Genomic DNA, 27,337 nt, shown 5'->3' with positions numbered 1-27,337 from the left:
TTTGGGCCAGTATCTGTTATTTATTGGGCAATTTGCAAAGCACTGTGTAACACACCACGTACATTATCTCACCTGTTTCTCATGTGAGCGTATGAGGTAGATATTGCGTCCACATCTTACAGAGAATACAACAGTGTCAGAAAAATAAGACGCTTGCCCATGATCTCACTCCTAGGGTGAAGTCACACCATAATATGCTGTTTTCACGCCACCTGTATCACACGCCAGGACAAGCTGCCAGGGATAAAACCCATACCCATGTACGAGAGATCCCCGTTTTCAAAGAGAAAACAGAACCTTTTGTCTTATAATCACGCAGTACCAATGTCATCACTGCCTGAATAAAGGTGTCTCTAAGTTAGTCTTCCAGTTTACAGATTCTGCTAAAATTTCTTCAGAAATGGCATTATCAGTGAGCTGCCCAACAAGTCCCCTACAACAAAGCACACAATCAAATGAGACTTTATAGTTAGGGTAAATTACACTTTTAGGATTTGGCTTACAGCCATACTCCGCACAGATACGTATAATAACTTTAGGTTCAAGGTCATCACTATAACAGCAAAAGACAGGAACCCTAATGTTCATCAGTAACAGATTAAGTAAGTTATGGTATATCCATTCACTAGAATCTCATGGAGCCAAAGGAGGGAAACAGGTTCATTGTTTCTTACATACTGATACGGAATGATCTCCATTTAAAAAATAAAATAAAATAAAATAAAATAAAATAAAATAAAATAAAATAAAAGGCCAGGGGTGAACTCAATACAGTTTATCATTTGTGTAAACCTCCCCTCCCTCCCCCACCACACACATGTATTTGTTTAGGCAAAGAATCTTCCTCAAAGTATACAGGAAACTTGACAGAGCCTGCCTCCAGGAAGAGGAACTAGTTGCTGATGGACAGGAGTGGGAGAGAAACTCTTTATTCTGAATCACATTTGTATCTTGACCCATGGGAAAAGTGAAGTATTCAAACATTTTCTTAACCAAAAAAAATGGACTAATTACACATTTGACAAATTACAATGGTGATTTCTTTCTTTTCTTTAATTTTATTTTTTTTTAACGTTTATTTATTTTTGAGACAGAGAGAGACAGAGCATGAATGGGGGAAGGTCAGAGAGAGAGGGAGACACAGAATCTGAAACAGGCTCCAGGCTCTGAGCGGTCAGCACAGAGCCCGACGTGGGGCTCAAACTCATGGACCGTGAGATCATGACCTGAGCCGAAGTCGGCCGCTTAACCGACTGAGCCACCCAGGTGCCCCTCTTTTCTTTTTTTTAAAGAGCAAGGGAGCAGCAGCCAGGACAGCAAAAGAGAAGACTGTCCACCACAAGGCGATGGTGAGGGGCGATAGTCACAGTAGGGCGGAGTAAGGGAGTATGAGGACTGATGGAATTCTCCCTTTTTTGGTGATCCTTAGAACTGCGCCTAGCTGTACGTAGCCCATCGGTCAGTTAGGGCCTATGGCTTAATGAGCCCGTTTGTGTGCTCACTGTGGGCCCTTCCGCCTTGTTCAGGTTTCCACTGCCTGTAGCCGAAAAGCGGCCTCTATGCTCACCCCCCACCCCCATCAATAATGGAAATATTTAGCATTTGGGTGGAGGTCTCATCTTCAGTAGCTTCTCCCTGCTGAATGAGGAGCAGAGAGATGTCTCTATCAATGGGTCAACATACAATGGTGATTTTTTATTGCAGGGAGAAAAACAAAAACAAAAACCCTCAAAGTTTTCTTATGAGAATTACTATAAAGTTATAATGTAAATACATTTTTTTAATGTGAAAAGGCATAATATTTCCTTTACAGACAAGTTATCATTTATCCATCATGTAACATCAAATGCACCTATAATCCCTTAAAATAGGAGGATTCTTTTGAGAGAAAAGTGTCGAATCGAAGACATCATTATGGAAAAACATGCATACTTGACTGAATTTCACAGAGGATAAAGGCCATTATTTTACGTATTTTTAAACTCACTAGTTCCTGACAGGGTTCTCAGGATATAGTTTCTCAGTCAATGTAGCAAATCGATTAATGATTAAATTAGCAGCTATAGAGCTGCCTGATAACAGTATACAGTAAGTGGATCATTCAGGAGTAAGTGGCTTCTGGACTTTAATTTTAATTACCGTGAAACAACATAATTTAGTAACAAATGTTTAAACACCCATTATAATTGTTAGACTGTAAAATCTGATCAGCCATACAAAACTCATCAATTTTTCTTTAGAAAACACTAGAAACCCCAAAGAATAAAGGAGAGGTCACGTTTACTAATCAAGCACCATAATTCCAGTCTCAGGCCGTCCCAAGTGGCTGGAAGAAGGAAGGGAAGGGGGGAGGATGTTGGAAAAGGGTAGTTCTGAATGCGGAGCCTCAACTGTTGCTCTCAGGCAGCATAGGATCTAGCAGAGAGGAAGACTGCTGAGGCTGAAATTTAAAACAAAAGCTTTTTGGTTCGGGTGATAAGGAGGCCTCAAGAAGAGCAGAATCGGTATATCCAGAAAGCAGTGCTGGGTCCGCCTCATGGACTAGGGGGTTTCTTCTTGGCATCCAAGTCCTTTTTAATTTCTTCAAGTTTTTTAGCCAGATTTGGTATCTTTAAAGAGAAAAAAGATGATTATAATTTTGCAGCTACCTAATCGATACTCTTTTACTTCTCTTCCTCCTACAACAAAGGGCTGTTGTTAAGTCTTTATTTTCCTCTGAAAGCGACTTGGCCTCATGGCTGCATAAGAAGGATCTCGAAGCTGTAAACTGAAGTATGTTCCCTCCTCAGAAGCTAAATTCTGACTTCTCCTTTTATATACTCACTGACCACCTCAATCCACTGCCAAATAGAAGTTGTGCATACGAACAATAAAGGTGATATAAATTAATAAAGTGCCTGCCTAGAAAACCATGTAACTCAAGTGAAGGATGACAAAGAATTTCTTTTGTCACACTAATAGCTTCACCACAGACAAATCAAAAGTTAATATATTTCCCTTCCTTCCCTCTTCCCACCTCTTCCTTCCTTTCCCTCTCTTTAAAACAACCTTTCCAGAGGCCCCATGTATGAGCAGTTTTGTCACCTGCTTTTCCACTGCCCCTTCTATAAAATGAGTCGGATATAACTGAAAAGATGATCCAATTACTCTTAAGTTTCCACTCATCACATAATTGTCCACAGAACTATATAAGAAGACTCTAAGTCAGTAGTTAATTATTCTGGGCTAACCAGCACAGCTCAGGATCGTAAGACCATCTAAATTGATGAGATTTTGCCCTCTTGTGGTGATACGGAGGACAGATGCTTTTGTGAGGCGTATTTTTCAAACAGCGGAAAATCCTACAAAACTCAGGACATTTTCCCGAGACCTACGGACTTCGTTTACGCTGGAAGGCATGCCTGACTTCAACAAAGACAAGTCACTACAAATTACGGGAGGACACAGATATGGTCACTTACGTCATAGTTCTGGGCCAGATACATTCCAACCACGTTGCCAAAAGTAAATCCAAGCTGAAAGAGTAGAACAGGAAGAGTTACACTGGATACGAAGTTCTGTGCCACCTGATACCAAACCAAACTATAAAGACAACAGTCTAAGGAGCTCAGGACAGTTAACGACCCCCGTGTCCTGCCTAGGGCTAGGTAGTGTGAGACTGTTTCCTTCTGTAAAATAACATAGAAATACTCTCCCAAAACGTTAAGGAGCATACAGAAGTGAGAATAAATGGTAGCACTGAGCACATCTACCCTAGATTCTCCCTGTCCCCTCACGACCTCCATAAACACTTGACTGTCAGTTCTAGAAAACCAAGCCAAAGTGATGACTTTGTTGTTGAAAGCAATTTGTGTTTTGTCTTTCTTTCTTCTTTGGTTTGTTACTTCTTGTTACATTAAACGAAAAATATCTGATTAAAAAAAAGTACTCAGCTAAATGGTAGGATCTTAGAAAATGAAGAGATTTGCACAGTTCAATCTCTTCTTATTTCAAGTGCAACGTGAGGCCCAGGATAGTTAGTGAAGGGACTTTTTCAGGGTCATTCACAACAAAGAAACACAGAACAACCTAAATTAGATTCACACTCACAAACAAAGATATATCATGAGAAAACAGCATAGGAAACTCCAACATCCAACCGAGAGCCCTCTGCCTGGATGGGACCTAATGCACAGAGCACTTCCCACCTATGCGGAGCACAGGTCCCCTCCCCAGCTCTTTCTCAGTGAGAAGAGACAGGCATGATTTTTAGAGAACTATAAATGTGTAACCCATTGGGTGACTGGTTTCTCCAACAACAACAACAAAACCATTTCATGAAAACTTAAAGCACTCCATTGACAACAAAGAACCAAAGCTCCTTTAACTCTGAGTTCTAATGATGATCTGTAATTCCCTGGGTTTTTTTCCTCCAATAATTAAGCACCTCCAACGGGACACCTAATTTCTAATTTCATAAATTCAAACTGGCATCTGGTTTTTTTTTTTTTTCCCACCATTTTCTATAATCAGTGTTGCTCCTATTCAATACACAGCAGAGGTTAACAGAAAAAGTGTGGCACTTATCACCACCAGTGATGGTGTGATCTGACCTTGTCTTCAAGTCAGAGATATATATGGGGAAACAGAATACAGCCTTACTGAGCTTTAAACACCAAAAGCACACTTTAAATTGGTATGTTGTTAGTTAAATTAAGCATAAATGAGGCTATCCAATCTCTAATCATAGACCAATTTTCTAATCATTTGATTAATTAGACACATCTTGTGAAAACATAGTTTTACCAAGGTGGTACCAAGAAGCAAAATGATTTTTTTTCACTTCTGTGCATTGAAACCAGATAGACAGAGGTTTTCCAAATCCAGAAAGAGTATTAAACTTACTTAGAAGATGAGAAAAAAAATCAAATGAAAATTTTAGCTCTAACACCAAGCAACCAAGCAGAGGAAACATAAAGTTGCAAATTTTCAAGAAAAATAGAGTTCTGATTCTATCACTGTCTAGCTGTGTATCTTTAGCTGATTTGTTTCCTGATCTATAAAACATGATATTAGCAATGTTCCTTCCAGCTCCAACATTTGAGGATTCCTGGTTCTTACCCTGTGTGTCTCAAAATAAATATGCCATATCTAATGTGCCTTCCTTTTGGCAAGGTCACCAGCCATTAGGCACGTGAAAAAATAGCAGTTATTTTAAAACACAACACAAAACAAAAACTATGGGCTTCTAGACAAGTCATGTCCAATTCCAGTTTCAGAATACTGCCCAGTCTATCACTAGGATGTTGTAAAATTACATACATAAGAGAAATGTTTGAGGGGCACCTGCGTGTGGCTCAGTCGGTTAAGCGTCCAACCTCGGCTCAGGTCATGATCTCGTGGTCCATGAGTTCAAGCCCCGCGTTGGGCTCTGTGCTGACAGCTCAGAGCCTGGAGCCTGCTTCAGATTCTGTGTCTTCCTCTCTCTCTGCCCCTCCCCTGCTCATGCTCTCTCTCTGTCTCTGTCTCTCTCTTTCTCTCTCAAAAATAAATAAGGATTAAAAAAAAATTTTTTTTTAAAGAAAAGAGAAATGTTGAGGGGAATGCATGAAGCCAGAAAAGCAATTATATGTTCTTCATGGAATGCTCAATAGGCAAGTTTACACAGAAAAAAATTAATAAGAAATATAAAAACATAAAATCTCAATCTGAGCAATGGTGACTCATTAATCTGACAAAGTTAGATTGGAGCCAGATTACAGAAGGTCTTGAATGAATCTGAAACCTCTCTGCAGGCCAAGATTGCTTAACTTCATCCAGGCCAAGACCTGGCTGCCTTGCCAGGAGTCCATCCAGATGGCTGTATGCCACCCCCACGGTGCCCCCTCCACATCACTGGTCCCCCATTGTGTTCACTGCAGAGAAGAGAAGGTAGTGCAGGGAAAAGAAAAGTGACAGCTTCCCAAGCGTGACACTAAATGAATTACTATTACATCCTTTCTGCAATCATCTTGAGACTTTAGGAATATGTAGCTTCTTCCCACAAGCACACTGGGGACAAAAAAATGGCAAAACACCAGGGATCTGGGGACAGAGGAGTGACATGAGCGAATTGGTCAAAGGACAAATGGGTGGGAGGAAAAGGCTGCAGCGAAGAATCAAGGAGGGAAGTCCAGACCGGCCTGGGTTCCCACACATTAGAGGAGACAGCGTGTCCCTGCTCTATAATTACACCTTACACTTAGAACCCACGTCCCTCCACAATCCCTTACCCACAATTCTGAAACTCAAACTCTACTCAAACTGTTTCACTGTAACTCATTTGGCAGCAAAATCACACCTGACCTGAACTGATATGAGACTATTTATAGTCTCTCTATCACATTCAGTGTGGAAACTCACTTTTTGCTACAGAAAAAGCAACCTTGAAACATAGGATCCTGCCCTACACCCCACTGGAGAATAGGTGTAACAGGAAATATTTTAATGTATGTCATAACAGAGGCTATCCCAGAGTGCTACTGGGCTGTTAGGTAACAAGGTATATGCAGCTTAAACCTTTCTAAAATCTTAAAAACATCTCCCAATACATCTGGTCCCCAAAGGTTTTGATTAAAAGATCAAAGACCCTTACATACTGAATGTACATTCACATTCAGCCCTGTGAAAGGATTATAAATGTCTCTACACTCTCAAAGAGTTTGTACAATGTATAGGAAGAAAAGCTACATATAAACAAAACAGTTACAAAACAACTGAAGGCAACACCCAGTACAGGACCTTGACTGTAACAGAGGCAGGACAAACCAGAACTGGGTCATGCATTAAGTGGCCAAATGAATGACAGAGAAGTGATTCTTCTAAGAAATTATATCTGAAAGAGATCAAGGTACCTCAACTTGTTATTACAGTCTCTAATTATGCTGAGAAAGTGTTATCTTTTAAACTGGGAAGGGAACTGAATGTGGAGAATCAAGGCATAAAATATGAAGATGTGATACCTAAGAGAAACAGGATTGATTAGAAGATGATTTGAATTTAGAAATAGAAGTTAAGTATGGAGACTTGGGTAGGGCTGGCTGAGGGACCTCAATAAACAGGCCAAGGAGTTTAGTTCGCATGCAATCTTGCTGGAACACCAATGGCTACCCTCTACCAGCAGCAACGTGATGAAACCACTGCTTTCAGAAGTATTCAACCAGCAGCTCTACACAAAAAAGGCTGAATAATGAGTAAGTGCAGGTCATGGAAGGCCCAGATTCGTGTGGCAGCAGAGAGGACAGAAGCAAATGTGACTGAATTGTTTTTCTTAAAAATCAAGGATGATCCCCCAAACAGGTTCTTAACTATAGAGAACAAAAAGATGGTTACCAGGGAGGAGGTGGGTGGGGGAAATGGGTGAAATAGGTGAAGACTCAGAGTGCACTTATCTTGATGAGCACTGACTATTGTACAGAATTGCTGAATCACTATATTGTACACTTGAAAGTAATATAACACTCTATGTTAACTATACTGGAATTAAAAAATGAATAAAAACTTAAATAACAATAATAAAATAAAAATCAACGGTAAGCAACAAAACAGAATGGACAGTCCAGGAAAATCTTTTACATTTATGGTCAAGTGATTTTTTAAAACATATTTTTAATTTTATTTTTTTTTAAGTTTACTTTGAGAGAGACAGAGATAGCACGAGTTGGGGACGGGCAGAGAAAGGGAGACAGACTCCCAAGCAGGTTTCATGCTGCCAGCGCAGAGCCTGACATAGGGCTTGACCTCACAAAGCCACAAGATCATGACCTGACCCAAAACCAACAATGGGTCACTGAGCCACCCAGGCACCAAGTGATTTTTAACACAGGTGCTCATACATTCAATAGACAATACTAGGACAACGGAATATCTACATGCCAAAGAGTGAATATGGACCCTTACCTTACATCATAAACAAAAACTATCTGAGAAGGGTCAAGATCTAAATGTGAACGCTAGAACCATAAAACTCTTGTAAGAACACACAGGAACACATCTTCAAGATCTGCATCAGGCGATGGTTTCTTAGATATGACACCAAAAGCAAAAGTGACCAAAAAAAAAAAAAAAAAAAAAAGATAAATTGGACTTTATCAAAATTAAAAATGTTTGAGTTTCAAAGAATACCATCACGAAAATGAAAAGACAACCCAATAGAATGGAATAAAATATTTGCAAATCACTTATCAATAAGGGACTTACATCTAGAATATAAGAATCCTGGTGACTAAATAATAAAAAGACAACCCAACTTAAAAATCAGCAGAGGATTTGACAGTCACTTCTCCAAATCAGATAGATACACATGAGCAATGAGCACATGAAAAGATGCTCAGTGTCAGTAGCCATCAAGGAAATGCAAATCAAAACCACAATGAGGTGCCACATTGTGCCCACTAGAGGACTTTAATACAAAAGATGAACAGGTTCTGAAAAGGATGTGGAGAATGTGGAACGTTCATCGACTGCTGATGGGCATGTAAAAGAGTACAGCCACTTGGGAGAACAGTTTAGCAATTCCTCAAGAAGTTGAGCGCAGAGTTACTGTATGATGCAGCAGGGTACATATGCAAGAGAAATGAAACATACATCTACACAAAAACCAGCAGACAAACGTTCACAGCAGGATTACTCACAATAGCCAAGTTACAAACAACCGAAGTGCTATAAACGGGTGAAAGGATTAACAAAATGTGGTATAACCATACAACATAATATTATTCAGCCACAAAAAGGAATGAAGGACTGATTCACACTGCAACATGGATGAACCTTGATATCATTACACTGAGTGAAAGGCAGTCGGAAAAGACCACTTATTATATGACTCCACTTAAAGGAAATGTCCAGAATAGGCAAATCCATAAAAACACAAAATAAACTAGTGGTTGTCCAGGGCTGTGGAAGAGAAGAATGAGAAATGAATGCTAATGAGTATGCAGTTTCTTTTTGGGACAATGAAATACTAGATACAAAATTAGATAGCCGCGACGGCCGCACAACTCCATGAACATACAAAAAAACAACAACAACAAAAAACCAAAAACCAAACCAAAACAAAACAAACCACTGAATTCGGGGTGCCTAGGTGGCTCAGTCGAATGAGTGTCTGACCTGGGCTCAGGTCATGACCTCCCGGTTCGTGAGTTCGAGCCCCACATCAGGCTTGTCAGCCTGTCAGCCTGTCAGGGCAGAGCCCACTTTGGATCCTCTGTCCCCCTCTCTCTGCCCCTCCCCGGCTTGCGCTCTCCCAAAAATAAATAAATATTTTAAAAAATATATTAAACGTCAATAAGATGTGGTAAAATATCAGCCACATGGGATAAAACAGGAAATCAAAGACAACTTCAAGGTTTCCGGACTGGACAAATGTTTAAAAAGAATGGAAACGTTACAGTGAAAAAAATGAGGACCACTGCCATCACCTGGCGGCTCTGTATATGAACACCACAGCAAATCAACTCTTTTTTTATGTAAGGACACATAAGCAGGTTAGTCACAAGGGTGCATCAACATCAAGAAGCACGAAGTCTTAAAAACAAGTAAGCAAACTCCAAAGCAATCTGACTCTTATCATTTGCTGCTCAACCCCTTCCCCGATCAGAAAGTTATGTCTGTCAGCACATAAAGCTACAGTTTTGACCTGAGGATGGCACCTGGCAGTAACCCAGACTGAACACTACCCAACAAGTCTGAAAGAGGACTCATCAAATCACATTTTCAAACCCAAGTTATGACACAGAATCTGAACCATCTCGTATTTACTGACAAGGGTTTCAGAAACCTAAAAGTAATCTCATTAAAAATAAATAATAATAGAAATAATCTCATTTTATTTAGCAAATATTGCTACAACTAGCATTCAAAAGGATACCCAAAAATATTTTATGGTCTCAGATGAGAAAAGCTACACACCGACAATAAAAGCAAAAGTATACATTATCTAGCATTAATAAAAGATATGCTGATAATTTTCTCAGTTTAAATTACTTTTTACATATTTTTTAATGTTTTTTTACTTATTTTTGAGAGAGAGAGTACACATGAGCAGTGAAGGAGCAGAGAAAGAGGGGGGGACAGAGGATCCAAAGCGGGCTCCAGGCTCGGAGCTGTCAGTACAGAGCGCTATGCGGGGCTCGAATTCACGAACCAGGAGATCATGACCTGAGCCGAAGCCAGACGTCCAACCGACTGAGCCACCCAGGTGCCCCAATTTCTCAGTTTAATCTACACACCTAGAGAACCTGTCTGAAGACTGCTCCATTTCAAGGAGGCAAGAAAAAAATCCACCTTTTTGTACCTTAGTCTTTAAACATTTAAGACTTGTTGTGGAGAAATTATCAACTGTGTTTCACAGCTGCTTCAAGTAATAATAAAACCCACATTCTATCCATTAAAACAAAACTCTGCTGAGGATATAACCTATGGCTTCTCTACTGCAACCACAGAGAAGTGCATTTTTAAGATGTAAGCTAGATTTTATACTCAATAATTTTCCTTAGAGAAAGAAGGGGCCGAAAGCGGGGGCGGGGGGCAGAGAAAGAAGGGGTGGGGCGGGGGGTCGCGGGGGGTGGGGGGGCGGCTGTTGATTCTTCAACTGAGCCAGTAAATTAAATTGGGACATTCATGAAAAAGTTAGCTGTAACATTCTGGAAAGAGGTCTATCAGGTAGAACCAGTCTGCCTGTTCTCAAAGAAGCTGATTCAAATATTCAAGTATCTTATGAATATCTGAGAGAAGTCATCAGGCAAAAGAGGAATATCTAATTAAATAAATGAAATAAAATAGTATTGCCTAAGTGCCATGTGCTTGGGAAATCTAAATATAAGGTATGCTGCTTCTTCCCCTGGAACTGATGGTCTACTCTAGAAAGACAAGACTAAAACGCATGAAGGTGCAGTGAACAAAACAGCGCATCATCAAATGATGGTCTGAATGGGCCACATAGTTTAAGTGCTTCCTATTAGAAATCTAATGTCATCTGTATGAACACATTAAAGGAGAAAAATCACATGATCACCATATGGGTAAACAGCGTGACAAAATTCAATAGACAATCATAATAAAAACTCTTAAACCAGAAATAGAAGAGAATTTCGTTAATCTGTAAGGAAATGTCAGAAACACATCATACTAAAACCTCAGAAGCATTTTCACTAAAAGCAGAAAAAAAACCCTAGGATATCCACTCTTACTACTACTGGAAGTCCTAACTTGATTTACGGAAAAAAATTGGAAAAGAGCACAAAATTGTCCTTGTTGCCTTCAATGGAGATAAGACTGCCTTCACAGTATGGCATTCACTGATTCACTTCCAAGTGAATGTACAAGCTATGGGAGTTAAAAGATAAGGAAGACTGCTAGATACAAAAATCAATACACCAGGGGCACCTGGGTGGCTTAGTTGGTAAGGCGTCAGACTCCTGATCTCGGCTCAGGTCATGATCTCACAGTTCACAGGATCGAGCCCTAAGTCAAGCTCTGCCTTGACAGCATGGAGCCTGTTTGGGATTTTCTCTCTCTCTCTCTCTCTCTCTCTCTCTCTCTCTCTCTCAATAAATAAATAAACATTTAAAAAAATCAATACACCCAAATTAGCATTTCTATACATCAGCAATGAATTTGGAAATGTAATTTTAAAAAGGATGCCACTCAGAACAACTAAAAAGCACCTGGAAATATACATATAAAAAACAAGGTACAAGACTATTATTGAGAAGATAATAAAACATTGATGAAAGGCATACAAAGATGTAAATTAATGGGGAGATGGATCCTAACAGTGTCAACATTTCAGGAGCTTAAGGTAATAAAGAAAGCTCATGGAAAAAGATGGGAATTGAGCCATTAAGAGTAGTTGGGGAAGGGGGAGGCAAAAAAGAGGACAAAGGGAAAACCGTATGGGAAGGTCTGATAGCAGGAAGGTCCATAGGTTGGTCCAGATCAGTAAGATAGTCTATTCAATCAAAAGCAAAGAAAGGGGCGCCTGGGTGGCGCAGTCGGTTAAGCGTCCGACTTCAGCCAGGTCACGATCTCGCGGTCCGTGGGTTCGAGCCTCGCATCAGGCTCTGGGCTGATGGCTCGGAGCCTGGAGCCTGTTTCCGATTCTGTGTCTCCCTCTCTCTCTGCCCCTCCCCCGTTCATGCTCTGTCTCTCTCTGTCCCAAAAATAAATAAACGTTGAAAAAAAAATTTTTTTTTAAAAAAAAGCAAAGGAGATATGTTGAAGGGCAATAGGAAGGGAAAATGGGGTCAGATTAGCAAATCTTGAAAATCAAGTGCAAGTGGTTACTCTTTGATATGGAGGGACATAAAGACCATTGACAGTTTCTGAGCACGTGGAGAAGACAAGACTAGAGGATTACTCAGGCAGCTGCAAGGGCGGACAGAACACCAAGGGCATCAAAGGAAACGTAGAGGTAGAGAAGGCAGCCTTACTTTTCTAAGGCTGATCAGACTGGATGGAGGGGCCATGTTTCAAAACAAACAAACCACCCAACCCCAAACTAGACTATTCAGGGAAGGCTAACCAGCATGAACCTGAAATCATACAGAATGGATGGAAGAATCAGAGATGTTTAGTCTAAAGACAAGACTGATGGGGGTCAGGGGATAGAGAAAGGTACCAAGGTAATGCTGTTCTGATACGTCAAGTGTTGTCATGTGAGTTAGAACTGCTCTTTAACACCAAGAATAGTGTAAGATGGTGACCAAAAATGACAGATCCTCTGAGGAAGTAGTGAGCCTATTCTATTCATTAATTTTTTAAGTTTATTTATTTATTTTGAGATAGAGCACAAGCAGGTAAGGGGCAGAGAAAAGGAGAGACAGAACGCTTAACCAACTGAGCCACCCAGGTGCTCCATAGTGAGCCTATTTTAACGGGAGGTGACAAAACATACACCAGACACCCCGTTAGTAGTGGAGACCAAGTGTCAGCACGTTAAACCACATAACCTACAATCACTCTTCCAACTCAAAACCTACATTCCTACATCAACTAGGCTGGTGTAACTAGTGCAAAGGCAGAGTAAAAAAGACCTACTCTACGAACTTGGCAGTGGGGAACTTAAAAATGGAACTTTCATAAGGTGAGTAATGAAGACCCAATGGCCTAAACAATAGCTAATGTTTACTGAGTGCTTATTGTGTGCAAGGTAGCATTCTCTTTTTCATGAATTAGCTCATGCTCCTCACAGACTTATAAAGCAGGTACTATTACTGCCCAGTTTATGTTGGGGAAACTGAGGCACGGAGCAGTTAAGGAACTCACCCAAGGCTACACAGGGACATTTATGTGCTAGACATAGCTGATAAGGATATGGAGAATGAAGGAGAGAAACAAATCAAAGATTATGTCAGCATTTCAAATTTGAGAAAGGGCTGGAGAAGAGAAAGAAGTCAGGCGTGGGGCATGGGTTGCAGGGTGGGGGACGGAAGAGGCAACGGGTCCAGATGTGTTGGACCTGAGACAGAGGGTAGGGCAAGAGATGCTGAGCAGACAGTTGATGACAGTGACCTGGAACTCCGAGAAAGGGACGCAAGGTAGTCTGGGAAGCAGCAAAGAGGAAAGGTGATGTATGACAAGGAACACACTCCCTGAGGGTGGGTGTGAAGAGAAGAGCAGAGTCAGGGACTGAGCCTTGAGAAAACACCTAGAAACCAAAAGACGGGAAAAGCAGCCAGTGCCAGCAGGCGAGATTAGATAGGACCATTTCCCGGCTGCTGCCCCAAGATACTGTTCCCCTCAGCCCTGGGAGGGGCCAGCACCAGAGTCAGTCGCCTTCACCCTGTGCAGGCTCTTCCCCAAAAATGAAGCCACGTGTGTGCTAGTGTTAAAGAACGTCGGACAAGGAAGGATCCAAAAGCCAAGAGATGGGGGATTGAGGAGGAGGTGACTAAGAGCACCAAGGGCTGCCACTTCGAAGGTAACAAGGGCAATCCATGACCCCGGGAAGAGCACTGCAGGCAGGGCACGCAGGGCTCCCGGCGGTGCCCGTCACATCAGGCCTCCCCCAAAAGCCTCAGAAGTTTCCTTACAACAACTGTGGCTCAACCTACTGCGCTCAAGGAAGCTACTGCGTTAAAGGGAAAAGAGGCAGCAGGACCACGGGAACAAGTTTTGAGTGTGGATGATCGGCGAGTGTTTTAATCCACGGAGGAATGGACAACGAAAGGAATATAAAAGCAACACAATTGGGTGCAGTGGGTTTCAACTGGTGTTCCAGGAAGTGACAACTGTAGGAAACGTCTTGGAGGGTTCCAGAATGTGCAATGACGATGCACAGGTTTAACTTTGTATCCATTTCATTACTTCCAAAACTCTTCCCATCACCTACCTTTCTGAGGGTAAACGAGTCCCCATTTTTAGGACCGGTTCCAGCGAGAAACTGAATAAATCTGAGTCCTTATTAAGTGTCGGTTAACACACCTTCATGTGTTAACTCATTTTTAATCCTCACAACAAAGCCATGAGGTAGGTTCCCATTTTCATATGGGGAAACGGAAGCACAGACAATTTAAATAACATACCCAAGTTCCCAGAGCTTAAAAACGATGGAGCTAGGTAGGGTTCGAGACCAGGCGTCTGACTGCTTAAGCACCAGGACAAGATGGCTGGTCACAGGTTAAAAGCTCGAGGACAACTTAGGGATCACCTGCTTCAACCTACTGTTGTTGTTGTTGTTGTCATTTTAAGTAGGCTTCACATCCAGTGTGGAGCCCAACGCGGGGCTTGAACACATAACCCTGAGATCAAGACCTGAGCTGAGATTAAGAGACCAACACTCGACTGACTGAACCACCCAGGCACCCCTCAACCCATTTTATAAATAAAATGGCTAAAAGCAAGAGAAAGACTTGCCCAAGTTCAGAGACTTAGTGAATCATTCGACAGAGGTAAAATCAAGGTGAAAAGTAATACTATCCACGTCTTTCAAAAGATGTGATGAAGAGATGGGAGAACAAGGGGCCAAGGGAGCATCTGCGTTCCAGTTACTTCCGAACTAGGAATTTAACGGACGGATGCAGCATCTCTCCTTGAATGCTGAGAATTCTGAATCCTCAAATCAGATACATGCATATTTATACACAGCAAAAGTTTATTCCAAAACCAAATAAATTCACTCTGCAAAAGCACTTATGAAGTATAATGGAATCAGTAAGCTACAGCTGGAGAAGTCTCAATGCTATCATCTTACACTTTGGGGCTGATACTGTTGTGTGTTTTTTTTTTTTTTTTAAATGTTTATTTTTTTTTTTTTAATTTTTTTTTTCAACGTTTATTTATTTTTGGGACAGAGAGAGACAGAGCATGAACGGGGGAGGGGCAGAGAGAGAGGGAGACACAGAATCGGAAACAGGCTCCAGGCTCTGAGCCATCAGCCCAGAGCCCGACGCGGGGCTCGAACTCATGGACCAAGAGATCGTGACCTGGCTGAAGTCGGACGCTTAACCGACTGCACCACCCAGGCGCCCCTGTTTATTTATTTTTGAAAGAGAGAGACAGAGCACGATCAGGGGAGGGGCAGAGAAAGAGGGAGACACAGAATCTGAAGCAGGCTCCAGGCTCTGACCTGTCAGCACCAGAGCCCGATTCGGGGCTCAAACTTGTGAACCGTGAGATCATGACATGAACGGGAAATTGGATGCTTACCCGACTGGGCCACCCAGGCGCCACTGATACTGTGTTTAACCTTTGTGTTTCCTACAACTAAATGACAGTAATTATTTCTATTGCCCCCTAAACTAACACCTAGTTAGGACACTGGAGAAACTTCCAGAGGCAAAGGGTACAGCCCTGTCCTAGTTGGGCAGTTTGTATCAAGGATACCTCTTTTCCACCTAGAGATTTAAAAAAAAAATTTTTTTTTTCAACGTTTATTTATTTTTGGGACAGAGAGAGACAGAGCATGAACGGGGGAGGGGCAGAGAGAGAGGGAGACACAGAATCGGAAACAGGCTCTAGGCTCTGAGCCATGAGCCCAGAGCCTGACGCGGGGCTCGAACTCACGGACCGCGAGATCGTGACCTGGCTGAAGTCGGACGCCTAACCGACTGCGCCACCCAGGCGCCCCCCACCTAGAGATTTTAAAAATCAAGACGGGAAGGAAGGGAAGGAAGGGAAGGAAGGGAAGGAAGGAAGAGAAGAAAGAGAAGAAAGAAAGAGAAGAAAGAGAAGAAAGAAAGAGAGAAAGAAAGAGAGAAAGAAAGAGAGAAAGAAAGAGAGAAAGAAAGAAAGAAAGAAAGAAAGAAAGAAAGAAAGAAAGAAAGAAAGAAAGAAAGAAAGAAAACCCAAACAAGGCACTTTTTTATTCCCTTTAATAAAGAATACAGCATGTGGGAAAGCATCTTCTCACCAGGGCACCGAACGTGTCCACCAGGAAGACAATGGAACACCTGCTTCTTGTCAGAATCAGAGGTTGAAAGCATCAAGTGTGGAAGGCTCAAAAACTGGGAAGATAGACTTTCACTTGGAAATGTTTGGCGAGACGTCCTGAAACCTTCACCGGGCAATCTTTGAAATACACTCAGCGTCGCCAGAAAACCAGTTTTCCACCGAAATAAAGAGCCAGGAGGTAGAATTTATTTGCTCATAGTAACACTCATTTTCCCCCCAAAATGAGCACTTCCGGGGTCTGACTCACGCCAGCAACCAGCCATCCTCCAAGTCTGGAAGCTCTAAAAGGCCTGACAAGGTCCCCTCCCCCCCAGCCCCCAAGCCTCTACCTCCGACCTTGTGTTTCTGCGCCTCGTGGGGTGGCTTACTAATTTAGAGTTTATTCCTGGCCCTCCCCGCCCTCTTCCGTTCTCAAAAACCCAACCAGCAGGGCTCTCCGGCAGGGATTGGGGTGCGGGGGGCGGGGGGCAGAAGAGGGGAGGCCGCGAAGTCATTAAGGACCCCAGAAGCTTTAACACCACGATTACACAATCCGCCGGGACGGCCCAGAAGTGGCTCTGAAAATGCCTGCTGACGCCTCCAAGTTCTGGCGTGACTTGAATGACTGCAGAACAAGTACGGCAAAGGGTTGGGCGCCCGGCAGAAACAAAACCCCGCAGCCCATCCCGACAGGCGACGAGCGGGCGCTGCGGGGACGCGGACCCACGCGCACACGCCTACAGCCCCGCAGCCCGGCCCCGGAGCCCTCGAGGGCCCCGAAGCCACCCCGGGCCCCTGCGGGGCAGCTCCACTCACCAGAAACTGGAGCATGGTGTCCGCGAGGAAGGAGCGAAGGGCGGCTGCTGCTCGGTGGGCCCGTCCGAGCCTGCCTCTGGGGCGGAGGGCGGAACCCGCCGTGGGCTTCCGGGTCACGCCCGGCCCCGCCCGCGCCTCCCGCCTCGCCTCGCCCCGCCCCGCCGCGCCCCGCCCCACCCCGCCCCACCCCGCCCCACCCGCGCGCCGCTCGCGGCGCCCCGGCGCCCCCTGGCGGAGCGCCCCGGCATTACCGCCTGAACTGGCCGGCTGGTAAGAAGGCCGAGGAGGAGCAAGTCCCAAGTCCCAGGCCTGGCTGGATAGTTTTGGTCGTTCATATGCCGGGACGCCAGTCCCCCAAATCCCTCTTCTGGAAACGTGGGTCGGGCCCCGGGATCTATATTACTACCAGCACCCCGACGATTCAGATGCACTTAGGCTTAGGACTCCCTGAACTGCAAGGACGGCAGGAGGCCATCCCTAGGTGCAAAGCAGAATCCGAGCTTTTGCAACACAATATACCCGGTCCTCATGCAGAAACCATGGAGGGGAGGAGCGCTGTATTTTGCAAAAGTGCCGCATGTATGCTATGGAAACTGCAATGAGCACCTATGAGAGAGGTTAGGTGCTTAAGTTGGAGGCCTTTGGAGCCTGACACAACTGTGTCCAATTCATGACTGCCTTCGCTTCCCGGTTACTTAACCTCTTTGAAGTTCGCCTTCCTTCTCTGTAAATGGGTCTAATGCCAGCTCCCTTGCTGAATTGTGGGAATCAAGTGAGACATGAGGGATCAATAAATGCCTGTCATGTAAACTGGTGAGGCCAGTGAGCTCTAGGAGACCTCTCCCCATCCTGTCTCCACACAGAGCTTGCCCTATCATATTATGAGCCACCTCTCGCTCCTGGTCTTTGAAACCCTCAACAACCTCCCTTAACTCGTGCTTACAAAGGATGACCACCTTTTCTCTTTGCTCTCAACCTTCAGAACTCACCCTTGTCTATTAAGCAGAACTCTTGTTCCAAACTATAACAAAACATACTAGTTTTAACCCTATGGAGTGTATGATAGAGATACAGTGGACAATGATGAGGAACAGGAAAGCGATCAGGAATTAAGAAGCATTTTCTCTCCATTTCTGCTTTTCTCCATCAAGTTACAGATCAAAATCAAAACAAAGCAAAACAAAACAAAAATAGAAACAGTAAAATTGCTAGAGGAAAAAAAGGAGAAATTGTTTTATAATTTCCAAATTGGAAGGTTCATGAAACAAAATTCAGAAGCCATAACACAAGACTGATAAAATCAACCGCCTAAAAATTAAAAATTCCTGTATGGAAAAAAAAAAAAAGATAAAACAAGTGAGAAAGGACTAATTTCCTTTGTATGAAGAGTTCCTACAAATCAATGAGACCAACAACCCAATAAAATGTGTTCAAAGGATATGAACAGCTCACAGAAAAGGAAATACAAATAGCTCAAACATATGGAAAGATACTCAGTGGCATTCACACTAAGAAAAATGTAAATTACTACCATAATGAGGTATCATTTTTCTCCAGATTGGCAAAAATCAAAAAGCTTGGTAACACATCTCATTGGAAAGAGTAGGGAAACAGGCATAGTGATTCAGTACTGATGGGGATACAAACTGTTAAAACTTCATTGGAGGATAATTTGGTCAAAACTATCTTAAGTTTAAGTGAGCAAACCTTCTGTCTCAGTAATTGGGTTAAATTGTGTATGCTCAAAAATATTCACTGTAGCAAGAGATTGGAAACAGAGATCATGCCATTCTCAACAATCAGTGCCAGAGGGATTAATGACCTAAGGAGGAGGCAACATTTTTTTTAAGGTTTTATTTTTATGTTTGAGAGAGAAACCACAAGTGGGGGAGGGGCAGAGAGAGAGAGGTGGACAGAGCATTTGAAGTGGGAGCCAGATGCAGGTCTTGAACTCAGGAACCGTGAGATCATGACCTGAGCCAAAGTTGGATGCTCAACCGACTGAACCACCCAGGTGCCCAGAGGAGGCAACATTTTTAAACTGTCAAAAGACAATACTGAAAAGTAGATTTATGACCCTCAAGTTTTATAATAGTTTTGGCCAAATTTAAAATAAAACATAAAGAGTACATGCACACACATCCTCAAGGAAAAGATAGATTACATTAAAATGTAACCTTCTACACCATAAAAAAAATTCAAAGGATAACCAAATAGATTGGGAGAAAATATCTGCAAACCCAAAACTAAATACACTAAAGCCCTCTAAATTTATATTTACCACCTACACATAAAAAGAAAAAAAATCCACAACCCAACAAAAAATAAAGCTTATAAACAGAGAAAAAAAAAGGTAAACAATACACAAAGTTTGCAAGTGGGGATGCCATTTTACACCCACAGGATTGGCAAAAATTTTTCAATACATGATCACCTAGGTCGAAAACCTAAAAGAATCAACAAGAAAACTCATGGAACCAAGTGATTTTAGCAAGGTTGCAGGATACAAAGTTAATACACAAAAATCAATTGCTTTCCTATATACCAACAATGAATAGGTGGAATTTGAAATTAAAAACACAATACTACTTACACTAATACCACCCAAAATGAAACACTTAGACACTGATCAAAATATGTACAATATAGATCCCTATGAGGAAACCCACAACATTTTGATAAAAAAGTCAAATAAATAAATAAATGGATACACGCCATGTTCACAAAAGATTCAATAACATTGTGAAGAAATTAGTGTTTCCGAACTTCAACTATAGATTAAATGTAATTCTAATCAAAATCCCAGGAAGATATTTCATGGATATCAACAAACTGACTAAAGTTTATCTGGAGAGGCAAAAAACCCAGAGTAACTAACACAGTATTGAAGGAGAACAAAGTTGGAGGACAAACACTACTCAGCTTACTGGAAGACTGCAGTAATTAAGACAATGTGGTATTGGCAAAAGAACAGACAGACCAATGGAATAAAATAGCCTAGAAACAGACCCCCATAAATATAGTCAAGTGGTCTTTGATAAAAGAGCAAAGGCAATACCACAGTGTAAAGTTAGACTCCTCAACATGCAAATAATAATAAGAAACCACATGCAAGTAATAATAATATAGTAATATTATATATAAACATATATTATATTAATATTAGTATAGTAATAAATCTAGACACAGACCTTATATCCTTCACCAAAATTAACTCGGAATGGACCACAGACCTAAACATAAAACGCAGAACTATAAAACTTCTAGACGAAACACGGGAAAAAAATCTAGATGACCTTGAGTATAACGAGATCTTTTTAGATACTCCAAAGGCATGGTGCATGAAATAAATGATTGATAAGCTCAATGATTTAAAATTAAAACTTCTGCTCTCCCAAAGAATATTAAAAGAGTTAGAAGAAGAGCCACAGACTGGGAGAAAATACTTGCAGAAGACATGTCTGATGAAGAACATGTATCCAAAATATCCAAAGAACCCTTAAAATTCAACAATGGGAAAACAATCTGACTTTAAAAATGGGCCAAAGGCCTTAACAGACCCTCACCAAAGAAGATATACAGATGGCAAATAAACATGAAAAGATGCTCCACATTGTATGTCATCAAGGAAATGTAAATTAAACAAGAGGTACCAATTAGAATAGCCAAAATCCAGAACACTGACAAGCCCCAGTGAAGATTCAGAACAAGAAGTGTCAAATATGGCTGGGGGGAATGCAAAATGGTACCACCATTTTGGAAGACAGCTCAGCAGTATCTTATAAAACTAAACTATCTTTACCATATGACCCAGCAATCGTGCTCCTTGGTATTTGCTCAAAGGAGTTGAAAACTTCTGTGCACACCATAACCCATACAAGGATGTTTATAAAAGCGAGATTTATTCATAATTGCCAAAACTTGGAAAACAACCAAGATGCCCTTCAGGAAGTGAGTGGATTAGAAAACTATGGTACATCCAGACAATGTAATATAATTCAGTGCTTAAAAAGTAAAAAGTTATTAAACCATGAAAAGATTTGGAGGAAGCTTAAATGCATGGTACTAAGTGAAAGAAGCTATTCTGAAAAGCCTACATACTCTGTGATTCCAAGTATATTAAATTCTGAAAAAAGGCAAACCTATGGGAACAATAAAAAGATAACTGGTCAGGGCGCCTGGGTGGCTCAGTCGGTTAAGTGTCTGACTTTGGGTCAGGTCATGATCTTGCGGTTTGTTAAGTTCATGATCTTGCGGTTTGTTAAGTTCAAACCCCGGAGTCTGGAGACCGTTTCAGATTCTGTGTCTCCCTCTCTCTCTCTCTCTGCCCCTCCCCACCTCAAAAATAAACATTAAAAAAATTTAAAAAAATAATTGGTTACAAAGGTTATGAGGGTGGTGGGTAGGAGGGAATGGAAAAATGAACAGGCAGTGCAGATAAGGATTTTCCTCTATACATTAGAGTGATGGATACACACCCAGAGTGAACTGGAAGGTAAAAACCATGGGCTCTGAGTGATTACGATGCATCAATGTAGGATCATCCCTGGTAAAAACATATATTCTGGTGAGTGAGGCTGATAGGGTGGGGGAGGCTATGCATGTGTGGGGACAGCGGGTATATGGGAAGTCTCTGATTCTTTCTCTGTTTTATTGGAAACTTAAAACTGCTGTAAAAAAATAAGTCGTTAGAAAAAAAAAAGTATGACAATTGGAACTGTGCTTAATGGTATGAAAAAACAGGAACTCTCAGCCCATGGGTAGGAGTAAATTGGAGCAACCACTAAGAAAAATACAGCAACGTCTAGTGAAATTTAGAACTCTTAACCTCTGTCTCAAGATTTCCACTCATAATTATGTGATCCAGAGAGGCCTTCTTACATAGCGCATGTCTCATCCAAGGAGACATGTATGATAATCATTGCAGCACAGCTCGTAATAGCAAATACAAACACAAATAATACTGGGAATTTAAATGTATGCCAGTCCACCAACCACAGACTGCATAAATTTGGTTATCTGTAAAATCGATAACTACCATTCAAGATTTATAATAAATGAGTATGAGCAATTATTAAAAACACAATGCTGAACCAAAAATAAGCAAACTACAAATTGATCCATTCGTAGGACAACCCACATATCAAGATTCACAACCTATAAAACAAGGGATGGGTTAAATAAGTGATGGGTATTAAGGACTGCACTTGTGATGAGCATCGGGTGATATATGAATTCCTGAATCACTATGTTGTACACCTGAAACTAATACAACATTCTGTTAACAGGAATTAAAATAAGAATTAAAAAAAAACACAACCCTGTAAAACAATACTTGTTAATGTCTATGGATACACACATATGTAGTAGAAGCATAAAACATGAATGGCAAATTCAACAATAACTTCATGACAATGGTTATCTCTGGAAGGGAAGTAGGGGAATTGGGAACAGGAAGTTCACAGGAGCCCCAACTGTATCTACCATAGTATATTTCTTTAAAAGAAAAAAAAAAAGACATTCTTGGTGTGCCTGGGTGGCTCAGTCATTTAAGCATCTGACTTCAGCTCAGATCATGATCTCGCAGTCCGTGAGTTCAAGCCCCATGTTGGGCTCTGTGCTGACCGCTCAGAGCCTGGAGCCTGCTTCAGATTCTGTGTCTCCCTCTCTTTCTGCCCCTTCCCTGCTCATACTTACTTTCTCAAAAATCAAGATTAAAAAATCTTTAATAAAAAAAATAAAAATAAATTCTTGAGCAAATAGGGTTAATTTTAAGATTTGATTAAGTATGTAACATGAGGATAGAGTGGGTGTCTGCATGTTTATAATATTGATATTATTTGTATGATCAAAACCACACACAATTTTTTAAACCTGAGTTAATGATAAAAGCAGTGGCAGAGGGGCACCTGGGCGGCTCAGTTGGCTGAAGTGTCCAACTTCGGCTTAGGTCATGATCTCACAGTTTGTGAGTTCAAGCCCCTCATGGGGCTCTCTGCTGTCAGCACAGAACCTGCTTTGGATCCTCTGTCCCTGTCTCTCTCTGCCCCTCCCCTGCTCTCTCTCTCTCAAAAATAAGCATTTTTAAGGGCACCTGGGTGGCTCAGTCGGTTAAGCGTCTGACTTTGGCTCCAATCATGATCTGCAGTTTGTGAGTTCGAGCCCCGCGTCGGGCTCTGTGCTGACAGCTCAGAGCCTGGAGCCTGCTTTGGATTCTGTGTCTCCCTCTCTCTCTGCCCCTCCCCAACTCGTGCCCTGTCTCTGAAAAATAAATAAACGTTAAAAATAAGCATTTTTTAAAAAGCAATGGCTGATAGTTTTTGGAAACATAAATTCAGTCTCAAAGTATCAACCCACAGATTATTCCTTACAAGGGAAGAAAGATAACCTTTACAATGCCGGTGTATCAAACACTACCTTAATTAAGTGCGCAAACTTAAAATAATGGGACAAACTGATAGGAACCTCCTGATATATGAAGGCATAGTATCACCCACAGAATTGTAGTATTCTTGCCAAAAATGTTTAACCTAAACTTAATTTAAAAACAAAAACAAAAGTAACTTTGGGACCCTTTTCAAAACAGCTAACAAGTGTCACATTAATCACCATCTCCCCCCAAAAAGGAGGGGAAACATTTCAGAATCAAGGAAACTAAAGAGATAACTAAATGTAATGTGTGATTCTTGATTTAATTCTGGATAAAAAAAATTAAAGTTCTAGAAGTACATTTTGGGGGCAATTGAAATTTGAATATTGCCTTAATATTTGAAAATTTTACTGTATTTTATTAGCAAATGTCTTAAGTGCGATAATGGTATTATGATTTGGAAGGAAATATCCTTGTTATTAGTTGCTGAAATATTACGGAGAAACTGTCACTATGTCTACAATATACTTTCAAATAGTTAAGGAGAAAAACATAAGTAAACATTAAACAAATTTTAATATGCTAAAAAGCCACAGAAATTATTAAAAAAATTATATTTTTAAAAAAGAAACACTATAGAACTAAGTATTAATTTTCTGCTACTCATGAGTCAAGACACTTTTCCCTTTCTCTCCTTTATTTTAGGCTGAACTAATTTATGGCTAGAAAGGGAAAAATGGACTTTGAGATGATGTAGTCACTTGAACATAAGCACAATTGGGCAAGAAGTAGAGTGATGATGGTCTAAATTCTTTTGCCCTAATCGTAGGCATCCCATTAATTATATGAGAAATTATCAGTAGGTGATTAGTTTGAGAAATTTCACAATCAAATAATTTGGACAAATCCAAATTATTATACTGCCACTAACATGCAGGGAAAAAAAAATAATTTTAGCAAAGAGATAACTTCCTTTCTTGGGACATTTCTATAATATCTTCACAGTAGTGAGTACACTATTCTATCAAACAGTGTAACTATAGTTTGTGGTCCACTCTACCCCATGGAGTGACCTTGATTATCACAGAAATGCAATGCAGATAACAAAGAGATAAAAAACTGCAATTTCCAGACTATGCCTTTAAGAGAACATTCAGAATTATACCCCTAGGGGAAAACTACCATTGTGGAAAGTGGATTCCCAATAACGTTGATCATTTTCTAGGTAAAATTTCAAAAACGACTAGCCATATGTTTTGTGTCTTTTTTTAAAAAGTATTTATTTTTTACTAGTGAGGTTGGAACCAGGCAAAGAAATTTACAGAAAAGATGTCCATATATAAAGAAAGAAATAGCAAAATATTTTTTGGTCATAATTTAGAAACAAACTAGTCCATAAAAAGGGGACAGTTTTCCCCAATTCTTCTCTTCCCTAGAAGAGTATAAGCACGGGCTCTTAGTTCCTTGATATCCTCAGCAGGCCTCGGATACGTCTGACAAGAGCTTGTATGAAACTATAGCGAGATCGAACTTTCGAGTATAATCCTTCAATGTCCAGAAGTTTCTTTTGTAGTGATTCTCCAAAAGCGTTGATGGCGTCAGCCTGAAGCTAGAGTTAACACAGATGATATTTTGTTATTAAAACTATAGTCTCAAATATTTTTTGTTTCATGTCTTCCAATTTAAACTATCTTTGAAATTTTGTAATGTGGTCCTTTCTCATGTAGCAAATTAACTAAACATTCCTTCTATGCTACAATTTATTGGTATGTATTGTTTTTCCCTCTTTCCTGGGACTTTATAAAAAGTCCCAATTTATAAATGTTTAAAATTTTAAATAACAACAACAAATGATGCTGTTGTTGACATATGGACATACTGCAGTAAAATATTTCCTGACTGGTGACACAAGTTGTTAGGAGTGGATGCCTCTGGGGAAAGAAACAGGATAAACTGGAAAGAAGCTTTTACTTTTTACTTTGTTTTGCAATTAAAAAAAAAAAAGAAAAAACCATTTCCATGCTTTCACTTTCAAACAATATAAACAGAAGACAAGAACCTGGTATACACTTTAGAATTCATGTATTTTAGAATGCACATTTGATTTCGAATGGATCTTTTTGGCATAATAGTGAAATGTTAATATTAAGTGCAAAATTAGATAAAATCTACCTGCCTTCAGTTTTGCAGTAAAATCAAAACAGAGTGAGAAGGTTATTTATTAATCCTGCATTTCTTCTCACTTTATAACAGCACAGTCTAATGAAACAGAAATAGTGATTAATTCAACACATATTTATCAAACATCTTCTGGCAGATCTATACTTTGCCTAATTGTGCCCATGACCTAACTGAACATTAAAGCTTACCTAAACAAGTCTAGCCAAAACATGGATTGCTATTATGAAGTCACTCTGGGGCAGATGTAGTCCGGGCTGGGATGAGAGCATGCTCTTTATGATGTCTGGTTAAGCATGGTCTGGAGGATGCTCTTTCCTGGATAAAGCCTAACCTTCAGCTTTAAGAAAGGTAGTGGCCAAGAGGGATTAGGGAAGAGTACAGAGGCTTTATCCAATCACGGCTAGGGGGGGGCGCCTGGGTGGCTCAGTCGGTTAAGTGTCCAACTTCAGCAGGTCATGATCTCACAGTCTGTGAGTTCGAGCCCCGCGTCGGGCTCTGTGCTGACAGCTCAGAGCCTAGAGCCTGCTTCAGATTCTGTGTCTCCCTCTGTCTCTGTCCCTCCCCAGCTCACGCTCTCTCTTTCTCTCAAAAATAAATAAACATTAAAAAAAAAAAGTTAAAAAAAAAATCATGGCTAAGGACATTCAGATGCCTAGGAACAGATCCAGCTACAATTCATGTACCCTGCTAACTACTCTGTTCCCAAGACTTTCTTATTAGTTTCATATTAAGTTTTCATTTTAATTGTTTTTGGAATGCTCTTCATTCATTCCAATATTACTGGCCAAGAGGTTACTAAGTACATACTACTGTATAATACTATGGTCTCCTAAATGGAATTTGTAATGGCTACTCCCCATCTCTCCATTTAAATTATTTTCTGGAAAATTAAGTGCTGAGTGACACTTTGTGCCTAAAGTCGACAAAGTTAATCTAAAGAAACTGGCAGTTTCCAGATCACATGCTCAGTAATTTACTGAACTTGATGTTACACCTTCCAGGCACTACTCCCCTAGGAGCCCCACATATGAAACCTCATTTAATCCTGACAAAACTGTTTGAGGCTGAATTATCATTTCCGTTTCTTCACTGAGGAAATGGAGGCTCAAAATCAGGTTGTTCAAAGTCCCAGAGCTGTTGGGTGGCCAGGCACGAATTAAAATCAGGTCTTTGTACATAGCCCTGAAAATCATAAACTTAGTAACATACTAGGCTCTTCCTTTGTCCTTCCAGAAAAGAACAAGGGTATGAGACTAGAACCTTACCTGGTCTATGTCATGTTGGCTCACTGCAGTCAGACCACTTCTGAAATCCAGGTTGGTTTCTGAAGCGAAGGAATCTAGAGATAAAAGACACAGTCAAAACAGCTTTCCCAGGATGCGTCTGCTACACCCTGGAAGAATCTGAAGACAATGAACCACAGCGCCACAGAAAACATGGGTCAAGGCTGAGAAATCTATTTCAACTTTCAGTAACTAGAAGCCCCTGGAAAGCATTTCACTTGTCTAGGTCAGGGTCTGCAAGCTTTCCTTCCGTTTCCTTCCCACTAAGGGATCCAATACAAGCTCACTGGTCAAA

At 41.0% G+C, this 27,337-nt stretch overlaps 2 protein-coding genes across 3 annotated transcripts in view; both read right to left on the bottom strand.

Moving 5' to 3' along the window:
• Positions 1-17,339, bottom strand: STMP1 (short transmembrane mitochondrial protein 1). The gene is made up of 3 exons (XM_043589636.1): positions 17,209-17,339; positions 3,462-3,515; positions 1-2,609 (listed from the first exon to the last, which is right to left on the bottom strand). Exons 1-3 carry the CDS (start codon positions 17,221-17,223, stop codon positions 2,535-2,537), a joined length of 144 nt encoding a protein of 47 aa, XP_043445571.1. The 5' UTR covers positions 17,224-17,339; the 3' UTR covers positions 1-2,534.
• A 7,491-nt stretch (positions 17,340-24,830) lies between these two features.
• Positions 24,831-27,337, bottom strand: part of NUP205 (nucleoporin 205) — an 86,787-nt gene continuing 84,280 nt past the window's right edge. Inside the window, exons 42-44 of one of the 2 annotated variants that reach the window (XR_006298602.1) lie at positions 27,025-27,098; positions 25,755-25,837; positions 25,088-25,187 (exon numbers count right to left, since the gene is read on the bottom strand). Coding sequence is in view for 1 of the 2 variants with exons in the window: in XM_043589633.1 (XP_043445568.1) it covers positions 25,035-25,187; positions 27,025-27,098 (227 nt within the window). In the remaining variant the exon portion in view is untranslated. Of the gene's footprint in view, positions 25,188-25,754; positions 25,838-27,024; positions 27,099-27,337 lie in introns of both variants that reach the window. The other variant, XM_043589633.1, reaches the window with a different exon arrangement.

This window comes from Prionailurus bengalensis, chromosome A2 (genome assembly GCF_016509475.1).
Source record: "Prionailurus bengalensis isolate Pbe53 chromosome A2, Fcat_Pben_1.1_paternal_pri, whole genome shotgun sequence".
Lineage (NCBI taxonomy): Eukaryota > Metazoa > Chordata > Mammalia > Carnivora > Felidae > Prionailurus > Prionailurus bengalensis.
The sequence above is the reverse complement of the archived record's forward strand: the minus strand, read 5'-3'. Positions and strand labels throughout refer to the sequence as shown.